Here is a 19,491-nt window from a genome sequence, read left to right on the forward strand (position 1 = left end):
ACCATTTCCCTCATGTTTCTATTCATACCAGTCACGGACAACAGATATTTAAGAGTCACAATATGGATATTTTGTATATGTGCTGCCAAGCAAGCACAACAGTATGGATATTTTGTTAATTTGTATACAGTGATACGCTCAAGGCATAGAAACTCAGATTTATCAAGTTATTTCCCTGGATCTAAGACATGCAACTTTTAGTGGTTCTCAGAGGAGTAGATTGTTTACCAATATGATATCACCAAACACAATTTCACAAGGAAGTTTCACGAACAGGAATGCAATTATTCCAATCCCCCTAGGGCCTGTGGATTGAGCAGATTGTAACCATAAATCCTTCTCAGCTTCAGGGCCGGGCTGCCCATAATGCAGAGGAACCACGTTTTGTAGGAGGAAGCCTGATCACATTTCAGACACGGATTTCAGACATGAACACAAAAGAAATACAAAACATAATTTTAATCAGCATATCCACTCCACACTTCCAGAAGACGACTTTTTTTTTTCTTTTTGGGTCATACCCGGTGATGCACAGGGGTCACTCCTGGCTCTGCACTCAGGAATCAACCCTGGCGGTGCTCAGGGGACCATATGGGATGCTGGGAATCAAACCTGGGTCTGCTGCTTGCAAGGCAAATGCCCTACCCACTCCCGCTGTGCTATCACTCCAGCCCTAGACGGCTTTTTTTTTTTTTTTTTTTTTTGAGGGGAGGCAGGTATGCACAGCTGGTGGTGCTCAGGGCTTTCTCCTGGCTATGCACTCAAGGATCACTCCTACCAGTGCCTGGGAGAGCACATGGGATGCCAAAGATCGAACTTGGGTTGGTCGAGTGCAAGACAAGTGCCTTACTCGCTGTACTATGGCTTTGACCCCAGCCATAGTTTTTGATGCGTACAAATTACCCTTAAGCTTGTGTGGCACTTTTTTTTTTTTTCCTTTTTGGGTCACACCCAGCGATGCACAGGGGTTATTCCTGGCTCTGCACTCAGAGAGACCATATGGGATGCTGGGAATTGAACCCAGTTGGGCTGCATGCCCTACCTGCTGTGCTATCGCTCCAGCCCCTTGTATGGACCTCTTAAGAAACAAATCTGAATCAGCCAGCCAAAATTGTAGCTGGAAGGGGTTTTGTGTACAGTAAATAGGGCATTTACCTTACACATGGCTGACCCAGGTTCGATCCCTGGCATCCCAGTTGGTTCCGTGAGTACTGCCAGGAGCAATTCCTGAGTGTAGGACCAGGATTAACCCCAGAGCATTGTTTGATGTGGCCCATCCCCCCAAAAAATTTGTGGCTGGTTTTCAAGGGAAGCAGATTGAAGTGGAAGTAAACTATGCTAGACAGCTAGACACTGCTTCAAATTTTGGAAACATATGGGCGGATCCCAGAACTACCCTTAAGTTTTTGCTCTGTAAAAATCACTCATCTGCACAGCTCTGTGAATGAACAGAGCTAAGTGAGAGCTAAGAGCATTTTTTGGAGTGTATTTTGTGAAGTATTACTATCATAACCTTCTGCATGAATAAAGTCAGTGAAATATATTTGATGTTACTTTTGAATTATAGTTTTAAAACCCTACTTTAAAAATGGATAAAACTAATTTCCAATTGTCAACAACAAACTTTGGACAAAAACTTCTGATTTTACTATGAACTTGCTATTTTGTGGGGGTTGTTGATTTTGAACCACACTTCAGTCTCCAGGAGCTACTCCTGGTTCTGTGCTCTGAGTCACTCCTGGCAATGTTCGGGAATGATATGTGATGCCAGGAATCTAACCAGGGTTGGTCACACGCAAGGCAAGCACCTTAACTCTGTCTCTGAATTTTTTATTTTTATTTATTTATTTTTGGCTTTTTGGGTCACACCCGGCGATGCACAGGGGTTACTCCTGGCTCTGCACTCAGGAATTACCCCTGGTAGTGATCAGGGGACCATATGGGATGCTGGGAATAGAACCAGGGTCAGCCGCATGTAAGGCAAACGCCCTCCCCGCTGTGCTATCGCTCCAGGCCCCTGAATTTTTGATTTTTAATGGCCAGGAGTAACTTCTGAGTGCAGATCTAGGAGTAACTTCTGTGCATCGCTGGGTGTGCCCCCGAAAGCATAAAAAATTAGGATTACAATTAGGATTGATATTTATCCTAATTTACTAAGGTACACAATTTAACAAATTATGTACTGAGTTTCAACCCTTTTGCCAAAGTGATGGGGTTATAAAGGTGAAGAACGCAGGCCAGGCACTTTCTCACCGCACTAAACCTGGGGCACATAAACAGGCAAGCAGTTTAATGAGATAGAATAATGGAGAAATACAGCCCAGGAGTGTCAGAGACTTCTCAGTCAAAGAACATCTTCAGTGAGAAAAGATTGATCAGGGATCAGGCAAATGTGGAAGGGCCACAGTACAGAGTTATGGTAGGGCGGCACTTGGCCAATCCGTTAGACGCCCCGCACCACGTATATTCTCCCAAGCACAAAAAGCAGCTTGATATAGTGGAGACGGGAAGAAATTTTGGGCTAGAGAGCAGGCGTTGATGTCCCGAAGTGAACAGGGTTCGGACACAATGGAGCAGAATAAAGGGCACCGCAGGGGTTGGGGGCGTCCCCCTGAGAACAATGCCTTTCCGTTTGAAAGGAGCCTGGTTGTTGGATTAGGCCTGCTCTGGAAAGTTCACTTTGCGTGCACCCGCCGTGGGAAACGGTTTGGAGGAAGTAAAAATGCACAGCAGTAAAATCCATTAGATTAGAAATCCGGATTGGGCGTCATTAATAAACAAGATTAGGAGTTTGACAGATTAAGAACCCGAGATAAATGTGAATGTGCTTCAAAGGAGGCAGAGTCCACAGGACCAGGCAAAGGACTAGAAACGAAGGGAGAGGGAGGACTCAGGGTTGACTGCCCTGCTTCTGACTTGCCGAGTTTCTCACTAGCAGGGGTGGGTGGATGAACCAGTCATCCAAGAGCCTGGGAACACAGGAGGCAGAGGTTTGTCGGGGCGGGGTGGGAAGCGACGTGTTCGAAATAAGAGGGGCTGGACAGTACAGCAGGTAGGGCGCGTGGCGCCCCTGGGTTCGATCCCCAGCATCCCCACTGGGTCCCCCCGCCGAGCATCACCAGGAGCATCCCGGGCATCCCCAAAAATCAAATAAATTAATTAATAAATAAAAAAGAAGAGGAAGGGGCTGGAGCGATAGCACAGCGGGTAGGGCGTTTGCCTTGCACGCGGCCGACCCGGGTTCGATTCCCAGCATCCCATATGGTCCCCCGAGCACCGCCAGGAGTAGTTCCTGAGTGCATGAGCCAGGAGTAACCCCTGTGCATCGTCGGGTGTGACCCAAAAAGCAAAAAAGGCAAAAAAAAAAAAAAAAAGAGGTGAGGGATATAGATGGGACTTTGCAGCTGGGGCCAGTGCTGAGCAGCCAGCCGCGACGCCCTCCTCCTCGCTGCCCACGCGCCCAGCCCCTGCCAGCGGGCGGCCGGCGCAGGCCCAGCGCTGCCCTGCGCAGCCGGGAGCCCTAGGCTCCTCGGCGCTTCCGCTGCCCCGACGGCCCGCCTCCCCGTCCCGCCCCTTCCGTGTTTTGGTCGCGCACGGGATCGGACCACGGCGGCGGGGATTGGCTGCGGGAAGGATCTCAGCGCGGTGATTGGTTGGCGCGCGCCGTCGTTCAAGTGCCCAGCTCGGAGACAGTCGGAGGTGGGAGGAGAGCGGAGGAGCGCCGGGAGCCAAGACGCGGTGAGCCGGGGGCTGTGAGCGGGGCTACCTGAGGGGCACCGCGGGGCTGTGCCGAGGGTGGGGTGCGAGGGCCTCGCTCTGCTTGGCCTGGCTCAGCGCTGGGGCTCTCCGGTTGGTGCTCCGGGCAGCCCGGACCCCTACCGCCACTCTTGGGGCTTCGCTGCTGCCGAGCGAAGCGAACCGCCACGTTGGAGGGGGACGCGGCAGCTCGCGGCCGGGACTTATCAGGCGGCGACTGTCTCCCCGCTGCTCCCCGGGTCTGCGCGTCCCTCGCGGGGCGCCGCCGACACCCGGTCTCGAGCAGATCTTCCCTGCGCCTCCTCCTCGCGGGCATTTCCCTGCCTGGGTCTCTCCCTCTCCTGGCGCTTTGTTTTGGTGGTAGTATTCGCTCGTGAGCGTCTTACCTCACCGGCCAAATTGGGGGTGCGTGGGGGAGGTTCAGGCCGGAGTCCCTCCTGTTCAGCGTGCATTCGCTGTCTTGCAGCACAGTGGATAGCCCCCAGAGTTTGCAAATTCTGCTACCGTGACTTCTGTTGAAGCCCTAGAAATCTCAGGCTTGTGCTTTGTTCTGTTGGTAGCATTCTCGCCGCCACCGGCTCACCCTGAGAGGCAAGTGCTGACACTTGTTGAGCCTCAGTCCTGGGTTCTGCTAAGCGAGTTCATATTCCACCTCTAGTTCCTATCTCTATTCAGTGACACCAGTGTGACTATTATGCTACACGGAAAAACCGAGGCTTAAGTCATTTGTCTAAGGTCACATAGCAAGAGGGAGCTTTCTAACCAGATCGTTTGAATTTGTCACTGACTGTTGGATGTTAATATTCCCTTCTGCAGTTAAGGAAACAGTTGCAAAAAGCTAATTTGTCCACAAGTAAAAATTATGGCTTTACTCAAATATGTAAAGAATACCTGGTGGGCCGGAGAGATAGTACAGCTGGTAAGGCTCTTACCTTGCGCAGGACTGACCTAGGTTCAATCCCTTATGGTCCCTCAGCACTGCCAAGGGTAACCCCTGCACATGGCTGGGTGTGACCCAAAAACCTAATGAAAAGGAAAGAACTTCTGCTGGGAGGTTTAGGCGGCTGCAGAGACAGCAAAAACAGCAGTAGCTAGCCTTTGGAGGAGCTCCCCGCTTAACTGAGAAGAAACCGATAAACAAATGTTTCACTCAAACATGTCCTGGATGCTGGACAGACAATATGATGTCTGTGGGAAGGAGGGAATTAAGGAGATTGGTTCAGGCAGATGCAGGGGGAGTGGAGGCAACCCCCCATCATTTTCCCCAACGGCACGCTCCATCTGTGACCTGTGATGGATTCCTTAATTACTAGACCCATTTCCTCCACTTTGAAGGTGGTCCTAGTAGTGCCTAGCAGAGGGCTTTGGTATCAGTGAGGTTTTATACATTTGTACGAATGTCTGCAAGTGTGTATGTATATACCAGAAATGCTACACTTGACACAGAGTAGATGCCTCGTAGATGTCGCGTTATTCTTGGTAAAGCAAAATCATGGGAACGGGAAACTAAACTCATTTTCCGAGCTGTCCTACAGCTGGTCCCCGGTGGAACCTCCATGCTCCCTAGTGACACTCGCCTCTGGGAAGAGCAGCGGCAGGCAGACCATCACTCTGCCCACGGCTTCCCAAGCACAGGGACAAAAAAAAAAAAAAAAAAAACCCAGACAGGGACAGTAACAGAAGCAGTCGGGGTAGTTTTGCCTAAAAATGAAGTCATTCTAGATGTGCAGTGAGCCTGGCTCCTGGGCCTCAGCTACCAGTCTCTCAGCAGTGTATTTAGGCAAAGTTTAGGGAAGCAGAAGTGTGCCCTTGTATTCTCCCGAGAAGTCTCTGGATTTGTCCAGTGGGCAGGGTCAGAATAGAACACTTCACACAACCATGAGTGCTCAGGGGCTGAGAGTTTTAGCTGCAGAACCAGGAGGCAGGAGTGACCAAGGGGCTGAGCTGTCTCAGAGGCTCCCTGGAGTGGGGCTGGTCCCTGGAGGTGGCCTTCATGGCTTGGAGTGAGGGTCTCGCTGTTGTGTGGGTACCACCGCACGGGCAGGGGTGAGGGCAGAGAGTCAGCTTGCTAAGTCTCTGGTCCAGAGGGTGAGGGAAAGTGCTCTGCATGTTTCTTGGGGCTGGAGCGTGTTTAGGGACAATGACTCAGGGCAGCTCGGATGGCCCAGGGAACCAGAGCAGGAGAGCACGGGGTTTGGGTTTGAATGAGAGGGGGCTTGTTCAGGGCAGACCCGAAGGAAGAGCTGCATTCAGCGGAGGCGAGCCTCGGCATGGGCCCACGTAGGAAAACTTTGGACTTTCCTGACTCTTCCTGCCCCAATGCTGGAAAGTGTCTCCCTTTGTCCCTGGGAGTTGGGCTTAAAGCGGTGCCTTGCCCCAGTATGTGCAGAGGGTCACAGGAGACGCCAGGTTTGAAACACGAGCCCATAGTTCGCAAAGCAGGTAGTGGTGGGTCAGGAGGGGCTCATGTGTTTGGTATTTTCTGATATTTTGCCCCTCAGTGTTCAGTAAAGGCCTTTCCCCGAGTCATTCCCTAGCCCCCCAGGAAAGCCAAAGGGGGTGGTAACACAGCCACTCACTGCCAGGGTCCCCCCACCACCCCAGTCGGGAAGCAGGAGGGGTGAGTCACGCCTCTCCAGTTCTCTCTCCCTGCAATGTTTACTTGGAGCATCACCCTCCCCTCCTCCCCTGCCTGCATCAGACTCGGGGTGCCCCTATGAAGCGGCAGGTCTTTGGGCTTCGGAGAAGAGGGAGGCTGCAGAACCCGCGCTTCGATTCCAAGTCCCTCAGATGTTTGCTCAGAGCCTCAGCCAGCCGGGGACATCACCAGCTCAGAGGGTCCCATGCTGAAGAATGTCACTTAGCCCCCGATACCCATTCTCTAAGTGAACAAACAGGGAGCACCCAACATTTGCCTTGGGGCTTGTCAGTGCCCTCCTTCCCCCAGTAGTTTGGGAAATTGTACTGGACAGATAAGCCTCGGGTTCCAGTGACATTTCCAGTTTAGTTCCCAGGCCATGAGTGGAGGGAGGGGTCGGGTAAACTACCGAGGGGGGCGTGGCAGAAGCTGCCGTGGAGCCCTTTGGAAGTAGGGTGGGGGGCAGACTTGGCTAGGGCACAGTGAGGGGAAGCCTCAGGCTTTGAGGATTGCCCGCCGAGGGATGAGCAACCGCCACTGCCAGCCACTGCCGGGTGAACTTTGGAGTCAGTCTGACCTGTTCGGCCAGCCCAGTACTTTGTGGCCTTGAGCAAGCCAGTTAACTTCTCCAAGCCCAAGTCTAATCTATAAATGGAGCTTGCAATGGTGTTTGCCTTGTACTAATTAAGTGACAATGTAAATAAAAGCGCCTTGCCCAGAGTGTGGCATAAAGTAGAAAATAAAAGACAAGAGCTTCCGTGATCCTCATTTTGAAGACAGGGACATCTAGGTGCCGAGGTTTCAGTTTCTCGGGTGCTGGTCCTTGGCCCTGGTCGCTTCTGTGGCCCATTGCGTGGCCTCCCCTAGGAATAATGCCTTCCTGGCAGCTTCCTGAGAAGATGCCTGTTCAGTCTTAGCTCAGCACTTGGCACCCTTTCTGCCCCGTTTGTTTTTGTTCTTCCTTCCGGAGACTGTCAGATGGCGTCTGACGGTCCATCCTGATGGGGGAAGCTCAGGCTTTCTCACGGGTCTACACAGTCTGCCTGCCAAGTGGGCCCCTGTGCCTTTGGGTGGGGGGATTCCTGGGTGTATTGCTTTCTCTCTGGGGGGAGGTCACCCTGAGCCTTGTATTCTTCCTCCCCCCAGGGTAAAGGCCATGCCGCCCCCTGGGAAAGCCCCCCGGAAGGAGGAGCTAGAGCTGCAGTGCGAGTGGGGCTCGTGCTCGTTCGTGTGCTGGGCCCTGGAGGAGTTCTTCCAGCACCTGCAGCAGCACCTGCAGCAGCACCTGCGAGGCCCCGCCCGGCGGGAGGATGACGACGACCTGATGGGTAAGGGCAGCCCTGGGGAGCCGCGTGGCGAGAGGCCCTGATGTGGCCCTAATGTGGTGCTTTTCCTCTTTCTGAAGCCAGCGTGACATTACTAAAAACAGGCCAGTCTTCTCCTCCCACCCCAAATTTTTTTTTCTTTTTGGGTCACAGCCAGTGATGCTCAGGGGTCACTCCTGGCTCTGCACTCAGGAGTTACTCCTGGAGGTGCTTGGGGGACCATATGGGATGCCGGGGATTGAACCTGGGTTGGCTGTGTGCAAGGCAAGCGCCCTCCCCGCTGTACTGTCACTCCGGCCCCCCGAATTCTGTTCTTAACCTAGTGACTTTGAGCTCTCACCCTCAGAAGCCAAATGCCAGGGCTGGAATGGCTGTTCTTTTATTTGTTTGTTTTGGGGCCACACCTGGCAATGCTCAGGGCTTACTTCTGGCTCAGTGCTTAGGGAATCACTCCTGGCAGTGCTTGGGGGACAATATGGGATCTACCCTACGTCAGCTGACTGACTGCTGTACTATAGCTCCAGCTCAGGGTATGGCATTTGTCTTGCAGCTGACCTGTATTTGAATCCCTGGTGCCACAGCTGGTCCCTCAGGCACGCGCAGAGCCAGATGTAAGCCCTGGGCACTACTGAGTGTGGCCCAAAATAAATAAATAAAAGAAATTATATGGTTATAATTTAAATATACATTATGTGATATGATTTTTTTGTCTTTTTTTATTTTTAATGTTAAATAGGAAAAAAACTTTCCCCCAAAGTAAAACCATATAAAACCCTAAAACTATGGAATGGGAAGGCAGGCGGTTTGGGGAGAGGGCTCAAGAGGCTGGAGCTCATACTCGACATGTAGGAGCCCCAAGTTCAGTCCCCAGCTCTACACGGTCCCTAGAGCAACCCCTAAATCACAGGCATGGCCCTCAAACCATGGAACACTAAAAACATATGTGGGTCTGAGTAAGAGATGTCATTAAGATGGAAGTGGGGGCTGGAACAATATCACAGCTGGTAGAGCATTTGCCTTGCACGCGGCCAACCCAGGTTCACTTCCCGGTATCCCATATGGTCCCCTGAGCAACGCAAGGAGTAATTCCTGAGTGCAGAGCCAGGAGTAATCCCTGTGCATTGCCAGGTGTCACCCAAAAGAAAAAAACAAAGATGGAAATGGACTAGAAAATTGTTGATGCAGGGGCAGGAGCAAAGCAACAGTACAGCCAGTAGGGCACTTGCCTTGCATATGGCAGACCTGGGTTCCACCCCCTGGCACCCCACATGGTCCCCCCAAGTACTGCCAGGAGTGATCCCTGAGCACAGACCCAGGAGTAAGCCCTGAGCACCATCGGGTGTGGCCGCCAAACTAAACAGAAACAAAAAGAAAGTAGCTGATTGGCTTTTCTGGAGAAGACTTCCCCGGCCGGAAGGGGAGAGGGGACAGTGTCACGGGCTGGCAGGCAGCTTCTTCCTGAGATGAGCAGAAACTGGTCAGTGCTAACTCACCATTTCTGCTGGCCCTGGGTTCCTGGCACTGGGCCTTGCCCACACTTCTCCTGCACCCGGATTAGATAACTGTCCTGCAGCTCTCCCCATAGGGACACTTCCACGACAGCCCTCCACACAGAGACACTCCATGGCAGCCCCCACTCCCGGGGACGCTTCCATGGTAGCCCCCCCCACACAGGGATACTTCTACGGCAGCCCCACACCAGGGATGCTCCACGACAGACCCCCACACATCTGCTGGTTCTTTAGTTCTTCTGTACAACCATGGGTTGCACCTTCCCCCTCATAGGCCTGATGACGGGCTGTCGTTTCATATTTATACTTGTGATTGCTTATTTTTTTTATTTTTATTTATTTATTTATTTTGCTTTTTGGGTCATACCCAGCAATGCTCACTTTATTTTTATTATTTTTTAATTTTTATTTATTTATTTATTTTTCTTTTTGGGTCACACCCAGCAATGCTCAGGGGTTACTCCTGGCTTTGCACTCAGGAATTGCTCCTGGCAGTGCTTGGGGGACCATATGGGATGCCAGGGATCGAACCCGGGTCGGCCGCGTGCAAGGCAAACGCCCTACCCACTGTGCTATCGCTCCGGCCCCTGTTTATTTTTATTTTTATTATTACTATATTTTTGCTTTTTGGGCCACATCCGGCGATGCTCAGGGATGACTCCTGACTCGGCACTCAGAAATTACTCTTGGTGGTGCTTTGGGTACCCTATGGGATGCTGGGGAACAAACTTTGGTCAGCTGCGTGCAAGGCAAATGCCCTCCCCACTGTACTATCACTCCGGCCCACTTATTTATTTTATTTTTAAGTCAGTATTTTTTTTGCAATATATCATGCTATGCTCAGGGGCTACTCCTGACTCAGTGCTCCGGGCGACTCCTGGTGGTGCCGGGGGATCGTGCAGTGTGGTCTCCTGCATGCAAAGCGTGCCCTCTGCCCAGCGAGCTCTCTCTGACCTGTCCAGTCTCGGGTTTGATTGACTTTTTCCCTTCCTGGTTGAAAGCAGTTGGAGAGCAGGGACCGGGAGTTTGTCCATTGATCGCGCCTCCCCAGCGCCTGTCCCGCACTCGGTGGCCATTCACTGCCGGTGTTTGCTGAATGAACTCCTGGCAACGCGGGCGAGTCTGGCCTCCGCCCGTACTGCGCAGTGCCGCGGGGAGAAGGTCGAGCTGGACATTGCAGAGTGCACCTCTTCCTCCCGAACCCCTCTCTGCAGAGGAAGAATTCTCCTGCTTGTGGCAGGAGTGCGGCTTTTGTTCTCTGGAAAGCTCTTCCGACCTCGTCCGCCACGTCTACTTCCACTGCTACCACACCAAGCTGAAGCAGTGGGGCCAGCAGGCGCTGCAGAGCCAGGCCGACCTCAGCCCCTGTATCCTGGACCTGCAGAGCCGCAACATCATCCCTGACATCCCCGACCGCTTCCTGTGTCTATGGGAACACTGCGAGGTCAGCGGGCAAGAGGGAGCTTGGCCTTCCGAGTGGGAGGGAGGCCCCGTCTCCTCAAGCCTCTGGCTAGACTATCTCTGCTCTCTGGGGACTCCCTTGCCCAAGCCTGGCCCAGCCCCTCCCACGTTGATTGAAACAGAGTCGCACAGCCCCCTTGGATCACCTCGGGGTTCGAGTCCTTTTACACACCCACTCAGCCCTGTCCCCAATCTGCTGTTGACCCAGAGCGCCTTCGACAATCCCGAGTGGTTCTATCGGCACGTGGACGCGCACAGTCTATGCTGTGACTACCAGGCCGTGGGCAAGGACAACCACGTGGTGGCCTGCGGCTGGAAAGGTAGGGCCGCTTCTTCAGGTCTGAAGGCCAAGGAATCGTGGGTCGGGGCCAGAATGATGGGACATCGGGGAGGGGGCTTGGCTTGCACGCAGCTGTCCCAGGTTTGATCCCCAGCATCCCAGATGGCCCCCCAAACCCCCCAGAAGTGATCCCTGAGTGCAAGCCGGGAGTAAGCTCTGAGCACTGCTGGGCATGGCCCAAAAACAAACACGAGAGAGGAAGAAACTTGGGTCAGCTGTGGGTGGGGGAGGAAGGGTAAGAATGGGACTTACCCTCTGGCGCCAGGTGGCTGCCAGTGCAGAGACGGGAGTGGGGGGTCCTCTGCTCCCGGGGTGAGCCTGACGGGGCTGGCCCCCCCAGACTGCACCTGCACCTTCAAGGACCGCTGCAAGCTCCGGGAGCACCTGCGCAGCCACACGCAGGAGAAGGTGGTGGCGTGCCCCACCTGCGGGGGCATGTTTGCCAACAACACCAAGTTCTTGGACCACATCCGACGCCAGACGGCCCTGGACCGTAAGCTGCCGCAGGGGTGAGGGTGCAGGCTGTCCTGCCCTGCGTGGGTGTTGGGCGGGGATGTGCTCCCAGGGGAGGGGGCCACATGACGCCTACAGGGCTCAGTTGCCTGCCTCCTTGCCTCTACCCACTCCACGTCCTTAGCCATCACGCCAGGTGCCCAGTGACCCCCCCCAACAGCCCCGTGAGGTAGGCATCTTATCCCCCTTTTTGCAGATGAGGAAACTGAGGCTCAGAGAGGTTAAATCACTTACCTGGGATCACACAGCTAGTAAGTGGTGAAGTCGGGATTCTAACTCAGGTTCTTCACTCCCAGCCCCATGATCTGTCCATGATGCTCTGCCCGGCCGTAGCTCCCGTAAGCGCCCCCCCACATCTCCGAGGGTGGTCCCCTTCTGCCTGGGAGGGTCCCCTCTCCTGGGCCGCCTGGGCGTGCCCTGTCCCTCAGCCCCTCTGCTCTCTTCTGCCTGCCCACCCCAGAGCAGCGTTTCCAGTGCTCTCACTGCTCCAAGAGGTTCGCCACGGAGCGCCTGCTGCGGGACCACATGCGCAACCACGGTGAGTGGCCGGCTGCCCCACTCGCGCCGCGCAGCCCCCGGGCTTGGGCCCCGGTCCCAGCGTCCTCTCTGCTCCTCAGTGAATCACTATAAGTGCCCCCTGTGCGACATGACCTGCCCGCTGCCATCCTCCCTGCGCAACCACATGCGCTTCCGCCACAGCGAGGACCGGCCTTTTAAGTGTGACTACTGTGACTACAGGTAAGGGGCGCCCGGCTGGAAGCCAGCCAGCCGACAGGCCAGCGTCCCCCATACCTCCAACCCCTCCTGACCTGTCCCGGCAGCTGCAAGAATCTGATCGACCTCCGGAAGCACCTGGACACACACAGCCGAGAGCCAGCCTACAGGTGTGACGTGGACAAGTGCAGCTTCTCGGCACGCTCCCTCTCGTCCATCAAGGCCCACTACCGGAAGGTTCACGAGGTGCGTGAGCCGGAAGGCGGGGGTGGGGGGCAATGACGGGGTGCGGGCGCCCCCCGGGAGAGCTCACTCCCCTGCCCTTGCCTCTTCAGGGAGACTCAGAGCCACGGTACAAGTGCCACGTCTGTGATAAATGCTTCACCCGGGGCAACAACCTCACCGTGCACCTTCGCAAGAAGCATCAGTTCAAGTGGCCCTCGGGGCACCCCCGTTTCCGGTAAGTTTGTGCCCTCCTGGCCCAGTCTCACACGTTGCACCAGCCCTGCTCTGCAAGAAACCTTAAATTTGGGGCTGGAGCCATAGGACACCAGGGAGGGCACTTGCCTTACATGCGGCTGATCCCCAAGTTTGATTCCCAGCACTTTCTATGGTCTCCCGAGCCCTGAGCATCAATGAGTGTAAACCGCCCCTCCAAAAAAAAAAAAACACCTTGAATTTGATGAGGCCTTGAGGTTCACCATCTCCAGGTAGGCTTGAAGGAGTCAGAGAAGAGCAATGGGCAAAGTCACATTTCTGGTTCAAACCCCATCAAGGGTCCCACAGCCTGAGCTGGAGCCTGTGACTGACTCCTCGAGCATCACCAGGGTTTCTCGTCCCTTCCAACAGCCCCACCCTCCCCAACACTACACACAGACAGCCACTCTCTCTCGCTCCCGTCTCGGCATTACCGGTTGGTCTCTCCTCCGACCAACAGTTCCCACCCCAGTCCTCCCCTCCAGCCTGGTCTTCCTCCATGTTGCATGCAAACCCTGTGGGTCTCTCGCTCCCATCCCTTTGGGCACGCCTGCTCATCCCTCCCCTGGCCAGTCCTGCTACTGCCCGCTTCCCCCAGGTACAAGGAGCACGAGGACGGCTACATGCGGCTGCAGCTGGTCCGCTACGAGAGTATGGAGCTGACACAGCAGCTGCTGCGGCAGCCACAGGAGGAGTCGGACCTGGGAACGTCCCTGAATGAGAGCAGCCTGCAGGGCATCATCCTGGAGACGGTGCCCGGCGAGCCGGGCTGCCAGGAAGAGGCGGAAGAGGAGGAAGAAGGTGGGGAGGGGTCGGCCCTCGCAGCCTCCCAGGACTCCCCGAGCCCCATCATCCACGTGGTGGACCAGACCAATGCGCAGGGCGAGCGAGAGATCGTCTACTACGTGCTGTCCGAGGCCCCGGGAAAGCCCCCCCCACGCCCGGAGCCCCCCATAGCAGGCAGCACAGGAAGCCGTCAGGGGATAGCCGAGGAGCCAGAAGTCCAGAAGGTTTGACAGGCACATGCGTGGAGGCCTCGCTTCAGGCCCGGGCTCAGCAGCAGGTGACCCTGGAAGGGCTGAGACTCAGCGCTCCCGGGCGTGCCCGGCCTGCCCGCAGCCTGGCAGCCTCCCCGGGACTCTCCCTTCTCCAGCCCTGAGGTTGGGCTTTTGAGGGCACTGTGCTGTGTGTCTTTGTGGAGGGGACTCAGACCAGATTTCACCCCAACCCCTGGGCCCAGCAGACAGTGATTCAAGTCCTTAGCAGCTTGTGATCATTCCTCTCCTTCCGGGCCCTGAGGCCCGGGGGAATTTGTTCAGGACTCCCCTATGGCTTTCTCATTCCCAGCCGGACCCTGTGAGCCAATCAGGGATGTTTAGGGGCTGGAGCACTAGCACAGCAGGAAAGGCTTTTTCCTTGCACACGGTTGACCCAGGTTCGATCCCCAGCATCCCATCGGGTCTCCCGGAATATGGCCAGGAGTGATTCCTGAGCACAGAGCCAGGAGTAAGCCCCGAGCACTGCTCCAAAGCCAAACAGAAAAGAAAGGAGCCCTTCTGTCACCCTGCGATCCATTCACCCAGTTAGCCTCAGGGACAGGGTCGGGGGGGGGTGTCGGTCATTTTGGTAATAAAAGCATTGCTTGGACTCTTGCTCCTTTCTTCTTCCTCAGTTTGGTGGCGGTGAATGAGGTGACCAAGACATGGAAGGAGCTTTGGAGTCAGACTCTGCCCCTTTCAGTGACTGGTCGAGGGACTTTTTGGGAGGATTTTTTTTTTTTTTTTTTGATGCCTGGATGAAATGACTCCTTTTCTTCTAGCATCTCCCGTCTCCTCTGAGGCCCCGTGCAGGCTCTGCCAGGGGAGCGGGCAAGCTGCCCCGACCCACTCAGCTCTCATGACCTCCCAGGTTCTCGGGTAGGAGAGGGCTCACCCTGTGGCATTGGGAGGGACGCTGAGCTGGCAGGTGGACTAGGTGGTGGGAATGGCAAGACCCACACAAGGAAGCTGTGGGGCTGACTAGTAAAGTATTGCACATGGTATTCTCAGAGAGGTTGAGGTTTCTTAGAATAAGACTTTCCCCATAACTACCCTTTTTTCTCTCTAGCCACACCTCATCATGCTAGGGGGCTACTCCCGAGTTCGTGCTCCAAGTTGTGCTGGTTGGTGCCCAGGGGACTATGCAGTGCTGGGGATCAAACCCAGGGCTCCCACATGCGTGCACCTCAACCCTCTGCACCCCTTCTCAGATCCCTCTCTGCTGCTCAGGGTCTCTGCCACTCAGGGCAGGATTAGGAAATCTCTCAGGAGTCTTGGAGAGGCACTTTCTTCCAAGAGAGTTTTTTCCCCTGAACCGACAGAAGGCCAAATTACTTTTACTTCTATTGTAAAATATATGTAACAATGACTAGCTACATAGTATAGTGAGGTGGGGAGCTTGCCTTGTACACAGCCGACCCAGGTCCGACTCCTGGTATCCCATAAGATCCCCTTAGCACCATCAGGAGTGATCCCTGAGCACTGCACTGCCAGGAGTGATTCCTGAACACAGAGCCAGGAGTAACCCCTGAGCATCACCAGATGTGCCCCTCAAACAAAACACAAATATATATATATATATATATATATATATATATATATATATGCATAACATAAAAGTTGCATTTTTAGCCATTTTTGGTTTTATCTTTGGGGTTGGGTTTTGGTTTTGGAGGAACCATATCTGGCAGTGTTCAGGACCTGCTCCTGGCTCTGCATGACAGATCACTCCAGAACAGTGCTCAGGGGACCATATATAGTGCCAAGAATCAAACCCAGTAGGCTGCAAGCAAGGTTAGGATCCTATCTGCTGTACCATCTTTCTAGTCCCTTAACCATTTTTGAGTGAGTCATTTAGTGTCATTAACTACATTGATGTCGTGATCGGTCACCCTCACTATCCATCTCCAAAAGTTTGTTGTTGTTGTTGTTGTTGTTTTGGTTTTTGGGTCACACCTGGCGATGCACAGGGGTTACTCCTGGCTCTGCACTCAGGAATTACTCCTGGCGGTGCTCAGGGGACCATATGGGATGCTGGGATTTGAAGCCGGGTTGGCCGAGTGCAAGGCAAACGCCCTACCCGATATGCTGTCACTCCAGCCCCAAAGTTTGTTGTTTTTGCGATAGCACAGCAAGTGTTTTTTTGTTTGTTTGTTTTGTTTTGTTTCGTTTTTTTGCTTTTTAGGTCACACCCAGAAATGCACAGGGGTCACTCCTGGCTCATGCACTCAGGAATCACCCCTGGTGGTGCTCAGGGGACCATATGGGATGCTGGGATTTGAAGCCAGGTCGGCCGCGTGCAAGGCAAACACCCTACCCACTGTGCTATCACTCCAGCCCAGCACAGCAAGTTTGATTCCCAGCATCCCATATGGTGCCCCAGGCACTGCCTGTAGTGATTCCTGAGTGCAGAGCCATGTGTAACCCCTGAGCATTGCCGGGTGTGACCCAAAAAGCAAAAAAAAAGAAAAGTTTTTGAGGGCTCACATCTGGTGATGCTCAGGCTTACCCCTGGCTCTGTACTCAGGGATCACTCCTGGCAGGCTTGAGTGGGGTGCCATAGAGCAAACTCAGATCGGCCCCATGCAATCGGCCCCATACACCTTACCTGATGTACTTCCTCTTTGGCCTTATTCATTTATCACCCAAGTTTTTCATCATCCCCTAAAGAGGATTTTTTTTTCTTTTTTTTGGGGGGGTGGTCACACCCGGCGATGCACAGGGGTCACTCCTGGCTCATACACTCAGGAATTACTCCTGATGGTGCTTGGGGGACCATATGGGATGCTGGGAACCGAACCCAGGTTGGCCGCCTGCAAGGCAAATGCCCTGTCTGCTGTGCTATCTCTCCAGCCCCTGGGATTTTTTTAAAAAAAGGACTAATTTTTTTTTTATACAAACTGTGCTCATAATAGAAAGAATCAAGAAAGAGGGCAGGAGAGATAGTACAGAGGGTAGCAAGAGAGATAATACAGAGGGTAGAGCGCTTTCCTTGCACATAACTGACCCACGTTTGATCTGAGTACCGCAGGAGCGATCCCTGAGCATAGAGCCAGGAGTAAGCCCTGTGCATCTCCAGGTCTGGCCCCAAGAGCAAGCAGACAGCTGGCTCAGTGACCTCCATCTTCTTCTCTGCCTGTTTCCCCATCTTGCTCACCATCACTTTCTCCTGAACCCAACCTGGTCAAGCAATAACAGCTTTTTTTTCTTTATTTGGTTTGGCTTGGGGCCATACCTGGTCATGCTCAAGAATCACTCAAGATGATGCTTGGGGGACCTTAGGGGGTGCTGGAGATGAAGCCCAGTGAGCCACATGCAAAGCAGATACCTACCCGATAGACTATCGTTCCCACCCCTTTTTATTAATTCTGATCTTATTAGGTTTTTGGTCCACACCCAGCTGTGCTCAGGGCTTGTTCCTGGTGGGGCTTTGGGACCGTATGTGGTGCTGACGGTTGAACCGGGTCAATACAGCCGCACTTGTATTTCTTGCCTTCCAAGTATGGTGTCCCTGCTCGCTGGCCTCCTCTGTGGTGCAGCCCCGATGTTCTTGCTGCTGTGTTCCCTGACCAGGTTGTTCTTCATGCCTTCCCTGACTTCCACGGTGTCCAGCGCCTCCCAGAGGCCCCTCAGGACTGCAGGCTCTGCCTTGGTGGCCTGCTTGTGTGCCCACTAATGGCCTTGCAATCACAGAAAGAGTTTCACTTTCCTTTTTCCATTTACACCTTCCCAGATTCCCTGGGAGTATTTTGAGCCATCTTGGTGGTGCTGGGGGCGGGGGGTGTCTTCCTGTACTCAGTCACACTTTGATCAAAGGTGCAACCTCCCCCCACAGAGAGGTCTGAGGTCCCCGTGGCATTTCCCAGGCTGACTCATTCTCACCACTCCCCCCAATGCCTCCGACTGCACGGCATGGTTATCTTCTTCCCACTCCTGGCCAACCTGTCAATGATTCGGCTGTGGAGGCATTTAAATTCCTCCAGACTAGACCGGAGCAATCATACAGTGGGTAGGTCATTTGCCTTGCACATGACTAATGTGAGATCGATCCCTAGTATCCCATGTGATCCCAGGAGCACCACCAGGAGTTATCCCTGGTGTTGTTGGATGTGATTAAAAAAAAATTGAAAAAATAAATAAGTGAATTCCCCCAAACTGAGAAGGTAATTTGGGCCCCGAGAAAGAAGCCTGTCCAGGACACTAAGACAAAAACTTATGGGCATGGTGAAGAGATAGAGCATTGGGCAAGGTGTTTCCCTTGCACACAGCCAAACCTGGTTCAATTTCTGCCACCCCAATGGTCACCACCAGGAGTGATCCTTGAATGTAGAGCCAAGAGTAAGCCCTGAACATCACCGAGTGTGGCCCAACCTGCCCCCTCCCCACACACACACTTTATTAAAGCTAACATAAGCAGAGAGGTGGGTCATCAGATGAGGGGAGGTAATGGACAGGTTTGCAGCCCAACACAAGCTCTTCAGTCCCTAACCTTTAAACTTGTAGCCTTGTAAATCTCATGGAAAGAATGTCCTTGTTTACTAAGTAATAATGGGTTTGTGCAAGAAATTTGATGCAGAAGTCTCAGAAGCAGGTCATGTGCCCCTTTGTTCTATCCAACTTAATGATTGGCTTGTGTCTGCACACACGTGTGTTCCATTAATAGTGTCAGAACGCACTGACTTTGTTTCTGGATCATTATTGTGCTTGGTCATGACGTTAGAATGGCGCCATTTAGAAGACAATTTTAGTCACTCCTGCACAGTCTGGCTCACCAATTGTGGGGGGGGGGGAGTTCTTGTTTGTTTGGGGTCACACCCAGTGATGCTCAAGGGTGACTCCTGCCTCTGCACTCAGGAATCACTCCTGGCAGTGCTCAGGGGACCATATGGGATGGCGGGGATGGAACCCAAGTGGGCCGTGTGCAAGGCAAGTGCCCTCCCCACTATACTATCTCTCCTGAACCCACCACTTGTTTAGGTGCAGAAATGTTGAAGGTCCTCCCAAGGTAACTCAGTCCAGAGAAAGTGGTGGGCACCTCCCCAGAGTTAACCCAGAAATGTCAGGCCCACTTACAGCCCCAGGGCTAGTAGACAGATCTGTAGTCCAGGAGACCCAAATGTGCCCCCACCTTTTAGTATATGTTTGTTCTGCCTCATGGAAAGTCTGACTTCACTGCCTTAGAGTGGTTAAGACAGTCATGAAAATTACTGCAGCTAAAACCCAGAAACAATTCATGTACCCTTTTGCTCTTTCAAACAGTAATTGTGATTGTGTGTTTCGTTAATAATTACAACATGTACTGACTTTATTCCTGGAACATGGTTGGCATGGGTCAGGGCTTAGAATGGTGCTGCTTACAGGAGAATTCCAGTCAGTTCTGCACACACATAGGTGGCTCACAGTGCTGAGAGCAACACCAAGTATATTTTACATCCTCTTCCCCCGCAACATTGATGGGTCCTTAAGTGGGAGTTTGCTACTCTGTAACTCTGTGTGTGTGTGTGCTAGGCTCTCATAGACATGAAACATGCACTCCACCACTCAGCTACATCCCTATGTTAGAAGTCTGTGACTTTTGGCCATCGTCTTCCAATTCCCGTTCCCTTCAACCCTCCACCCTCGGATAACCACCTTTCGGATCTTTCCTGTGAATTTGTGATTTGTTTTAGTAAGTGAGATCATGCTGTTTTTGTCTTGTTTCCTCTATTGGAATGCCCCA

At 53.3% G+C, this 19,491-nt stretch overlaps 1 protein-coding gene across 5 annotated transcripts; it reads left to right on the top strand.

Annotated features, from left to right (window-relative positions):
• Window positions 1-3,677: 3,677 nt before the first annotated feature.
• On the top strand, window positions 3,678-14,382 carry HINFP (histone H4 transcription factor). 5 transcript variants are annotated; one of them, XM_004605082.2, is made up of 10 exons: window positions 3,678-3,738; window positions 7,541-7,722; window positions 10,445-10,674; window positions 10,900-11,011; window positions 11,372-11,524; window positions 12,005-12,082; window positions 12,162-12,282; window positions 12,366-12,504; window positions 12,594-12,718; window positions 13,334-14,382. In XM_004605082.2, the coding sequence occupies exons 2-10, from the start codon at window positions 7,551-7,553 to the stop codon at window positions 13,749-13,751; spliced, it is 1,548 nt and encodes a 515-aa protein (XP_004605139.1). In that variant the 5' UTR covers window positions 3,678-3,738; window positions 7,541-7,550; the 3' UTR covers window positions 13,752-14,382. The 5 variants fall into 5 exon arrangements, with proteins under 5 accessions (XP_004605139.1, XP_054987050.1, XP_054987049.1 ...); XM_055131075.1 differs by lacking the exon at window positions 3,678-3,738 and having other exon boundaries at window positions 7,583-7,722; window positions 10,232-10,674; XM_055131074.1 differs by lacking the exon at window positions 3,678-3,738 and having other exon boundaries at window positions 7,584-7,722; window positions 10,235-10,674.
• Window positions 14,383-19,491: the final 5,109 nt, after the last annotated feature.

Source organism: Sorex araneus, chromosome 3 (genome assembly GCF_027595985.1).
Source record: "Sorex araneus isolate mSorAra2 chromosome 3, mSorAra2.pri, whole genome shotgun sequence".
NCBI lineage: Eukaryota > Metazoa > Chordata > Mammalia > Eulipotyphla > Soricidae > Sorex > Sorex araneus.

What these genes read in the sequence shown, in the direction of transcription:
- HINFP (XM_004605082.2), top strand. Translation starts at nt 7,551, where the DNA reads ATGCCGCCCCCTGGGAAAGCCCCCCGGAAGGAGGAGCTAGAGCTGCAG. An exon ending in GGATGACGACGACCTGATGG is followed by an intron (nt 7,723 to 10,444) that starts GTAAGGGCAGCC and finishes CCCTCTCTGCAG; the next exon opens with AGGAAGAATTCTCCTGCTTG. An exon ending in ACGCCAGACGGCCCTGGACC is followed by an intron (nt 11,525 to 12,004) that starts GTAAGCTGCCGC and finishes TGCCCACCCCAG; the next exon opens with AGCAGCGTTTCCAGTGCTCT.